Source organism: Etheostoma cragini, chromosome 18 (assembly GCF_013103735.1).
Source record: "Etheostoma cragini isolate CJK2018 chromosome 18, CSU_Ecrag_1.0, whole genome shotgun sequence".
NCBI lineage: Eukaryota > Metazoa > Chordata > Actinopteri > Perciformes > Percidae > Etheostoma > Etheostoma cragini.
The window spans coordinates 13,162,695-13,166,922 of record NC_048424.1 but is presented as its reverse complement, the minus strand read 5'-3'; the positions used below and the strand labels follow the sequence as shown (position 1 = coordinate 13,166,922).

The 4,228-nt window shown below is 42.3% G+C and overlaps 1 protein-coding gene across 1 annotated transcript; it reads right to left on the bottom strand.

Annotated features, from left to right (window-relative positions):
* Positions 1 to 2,556: 2,556 nt before the first annotated feature.
* LOC117961161 (leukotriene B4 receptor 1-like) lies at positions 2,557 to 3,819 on the bottom strand. Its single transcript, XM_034899643.1, has one exon. The coding sequence runs from the start codon at positions 3,653 to 3,655 to the stop codon at positions 2,750 to 2,752; it is 906 nt and encodes a 301-aa protein (XP_034755534.1). The 5' UTR covers positions 3,656 to 3,819; the 3' UTR covers positions 2,557 to 2,749.
* Between the last annotated feature and the right edge of the window lie 409 nt (positions 3,820 to 4,228).

The following is a 4,228-nucleotide window of genomic DNA, read 5'->3' as shown; positions in this document are numbered from 1 at the left end:
AAAGAAAGCAGCTAAACGTTGCTAAGCATCCCGAGGTTACGTTATTAAAAATATCACAAACGCCAACTCAGCAGGTCACGCTGAGCCTGAATATTCTATATGGGGGAATGGGGGGGGGGGGGGGGACTTTCCACTTTGCTGCTAAATCCCACTCAAGCTAAGAATTACGATAGGACAGGAACCAGTAAAGCTCTATAACAAGACACAGGAACGTGTAGAGAGCCAAGACAAACCAGCCTGTCTTCTCCTCCCTGCTTTCCCCTAACACCTGGCTTCTCTGTGAAGATTGCCAGCTGGAAGACACCTGGAGGAGAGAAAAGAGAAAGAAGGAAAAACTAACTAGCTGTCTTTTGATGAAACTCAATAGAATGAGGATAGAGGGAAAGAAAGGGTAGGACGGGACAGATGAGTAACTGAAGTATGAGGAGAGGGGGAAAGGCCAGAAAATCCTAGATGCGTGAGAAGAGAGGAGCGAGCAGGCAGCAGTGAGTCATCGACCATCCCGGGGCAGTAATGTGGCTGTTATCACTAGTCCTCCACAGACTTGACCCAACTTATTTGAACAATTCTCATTACGTAGCAGTATGTTTCTTTCCCATTGCTTTGCTCCCCACATTTTCAGTTATTAAATTATCTAGAAAAATAAAAGGCATTTTCTTTTACGGACTCAATGTTCTAAAACCACATTTCCCAAAGACACATAGAAAAGCCCTGTTTAAGTTTTACATTAGAGAAATACACCTGAAATACACACTACGCTCTTTTGTTGAAAGACTTTTCTGAGAAGATTATTGCCACTCTCATGCATATATTTTGTGCCAGGAGACGGTTAGCTTAGCTTAGTATAAAGACTGGAAACAGTCAAACAAGCTAGCCTGCCTCTGTCTGAAAGTGACAGCATGAAAGTGTAAAAACATCATGTTGCTGGACTGTTTCTTGCCAGTAACTTCCTTTAGTCATCTTCATTGCTAAATTAGCTAGCTCAAACCCCATTTCCAGTCTTTGTGCTAAGCTAAGCTAACCTCCCTGCTGTAGCTTCAAATTTACTGTACAGATTGTTACACACGAGAGTGGAATAAATCTTCTCGTCTACGTCTTGGGAAGACAGAAGTACATAAGTAATCAGCAAAAGGCCCATAATGTATCAAATAGATAAGTGCAGATAACTGTCCCTGCCTTGTGACTCTTACACTAGGCTTTAGGATTACTAAAATTAACTGTTACCGATAAGTAAGAAGTATTTTACTTTTGCAGTTGGTCGAGGTTGATCTAAACTTTACTGTTACTGTAGTTTATAACACTAATTAATGTTTTTTATCATCATATCTTTTGTACAGTATGTATGTAATTAACCAGAAATTAACATCTGTCCAATAATTGCAATGGGATAAAAAGTATAAGATTTTATTCTTAAGTGAAGTGAGGTAGAAATATAAAGTGACATAAAATGGAAATAATCACGTAAAAAAATGACCTTGTTTTTATGCACAGTACTTAAGTACACGCTAACTGGTTATAATTGACTCTTTGTGTGACTGTGCTCAAATATTCAGTTGGTCAGTGTGAGGATGTCTTCTTCCTGGCTTCTCGGTGCACGACACACTGCAAAAACTAGGGCGACGGACGCTCACCGTCAGCTCTACTCGGACCCGCGGCCATGGGTTAGCATTTGTCAGCACCTTTAATGGTACATGAGAAGCAGCCCCCCCCCCCCCACCACAGTGAAAGTGTGCTTCCAAATATTCTTCCAATTTCTTTGTTATTGTTAAATGTTTCGCTTATTTTCCTGTACGGCCTGTGTGACTATGCTTAGTCGCTGTGCAGATCAGTTTTTTAATAAAGCTTTTTGTTGTTCTACTGATGTGTCTCATTATAGTTGGCTACATCCCTCATTGCATCCCTTTGTTTTCCTTTTCTTCACACTCTCTCCAGCCTTCACCTTTTGCGCCTCTTTTCATTCATATCCGCATGACTGGAACTGACTCTTTGATATGTTTGGTGAACCAGAAGGTTCAGGGGGGGTCTTCCCCTGTGTGTGTGGCTGAGAAGAGGTTTTTCTTCTGGAGGATCTCTGCCGGTCGTGCCCTCAGAAGCCGAGGAACCGCCGTCATTTACGTCCTCTCTCCTCAGGCTGTGTCGACAGCAGGCTGGGTCTACTCATAACCGTTGTTGTGCTGAACTGTGTCTAGACGCCACTGTTAATAAAACAACAGACCAAACCAAAGGGTCAGGACTTGCTGTGGGAAAGAGTTTGTGTTTGTGCTGTTTGTGAGTCAGTATTTCCCCCAGCTGCTCCTTTGGGCCCAGACTTGTTTTTTTTTCTGGCCAGTTCTCAACAATGAAAGCATCCTTCTCCCATGCAAGGAAGACTTTTTTCATGATATGTAACTCACAAATGGGGGCTTATACCAATCCTCGGCAGACAAAGTAAGTAAGTATTTTATTAGTTTTATATTGTCATTGGTAGTCAATGCACTGCATGGATCATGGGGAAAGATGCAGTTCAGTCATGCAAAGAATACATAATAGTGCATTAGAGGTTATGATGCCTATAAATCACATCCAGCATTTTAAATTACTTTTGTAATTATAATTAGATTCTAGTCACTCAGATTGCAACATGATGGATTCCAACTGCTTTACCCATCTGATCAGGGCGTGGTTACTAAAACTCTGAAGCTAATTGTAATGCAATAAACTTATTCCTGTTTTGAGAGTTGGATGAGAAGATTAATACCACTCAACAGTACTAATGTTCTCCTTTCTGGCACACAGTGCACTTGCTTCTAAATGCAAATGCATAAAGGAGTGGATTCAGGCAGCTATTCACAAATACCAGTGCTCCAGCAATGTTCGAGCTGTCCATGTAAAACTTCAACAGGCCCTTGTCTTTGAGAGAAATAGCAGCCACACCAAGCACATTTGTGATATGATTTGGCATCCATAGAACAAAAAAGGACACGATGATACTTGTAATCAGCTGGGTGGTCTGTGGGTTGTTGAAGAAAGCGGCCTGGTTCACTTTTCTCTGAAGGCCAATGTATGAAAATGCCATGACAAAACAGCAAAGAAATCCCATCAGGGTCTCTGTCAGCAGCACGGCCTCCTGCTGGGCCGGGGAAGAGTAACTAGACTCGCAGTGTGTCCAGTTCTGGTCTGGGGTCAACTGTCGATGCACCAAAGCAGGGATGGACAGGATCATTGCAACAAGCCAGAGCAGAACTAGCAGCCTCTTTAATCCTACGGGATGGAAGTACTTCCACAGGTACACCACCTTCAGGTAGCGCTGGACACTCAGCGCTGTCACTGTCATTAGGCTACCATATAGGCAGCAGTATGTCAAATATACTAGGAGCTTACATGCCACAAGTCCCAGTTTCCAACTGTACAATAAAGTGTAAATCCACAGGGGCAGTGGGAGCAGGCAGATCAGGTCAGATATGGCCAAATTCAGCATCAGAATCTGGCTTAATCTGGACATCTGCTGCCAGTTTGGTCTGAGGATGATCACAGCGATGTTTCCAGGAACTCCCAGCAGGAAACAGAGTGACAGCACCACTGCGGGGGCCAGACTCCTAGAGTCCCAGGAGGCAGGAGATGGATGTCCAGGAGAAGAGATGTTAGAAATGACAAAAGTGGAGTTGAGTTGTTCCATGCTGCAAACTTGCTGGCAGACAAGCTGAATGTGCACCGAGCGAGTGATGATGGAAAGTCATTGAGATAGAGGAACAAGATGTTATACATTGCAAGAGGAAATAAAGAAACAGTATTGTTGACATGCAAATGAAGTTTTGTCATTGTTGCATAGTTTTGCATGGCTGCTTTTTTTTTCCAAATTATATTTCCTGCACAGGGAACAGCTTTCACCACAACACCTTCACAGAAGTGAAACAAGTCTATGATAAAAACTAACCTGAGGACTACTTTTCAGATATAGATACCGCAACAGTGTCAACTGTACATATTCAAATAGGACAACAGTATTTGTCAAACATGAAGTCAAAATCAAAGAATTTTTCCCTAACTTAATCATTTTCATGCCAACTAACATGTGCACACATGCTTTTACCCTAAATGTTTTTACTACAATATATTACAGGCTATATATTCTAATAAACCTTCCATGTTTAAACAAAACAACCTCACCACAAGGACCATTTTGTGTGTGTGTGTGTGTGTGTGTGTGTGTGTGTGTGTGTGTGTGTGTGTGTGTGCGTGTGTGTGTGTG

Excerpts from the sequence above, each read along its gene's own strand:
- LOC117961161 (XM_034899643.1), bottom strand. The coding sequence starts at position 3,655 with ATGGAACAACTCAACTCCACTTTTGTCATTTCTAACATCTCTTCTCCT.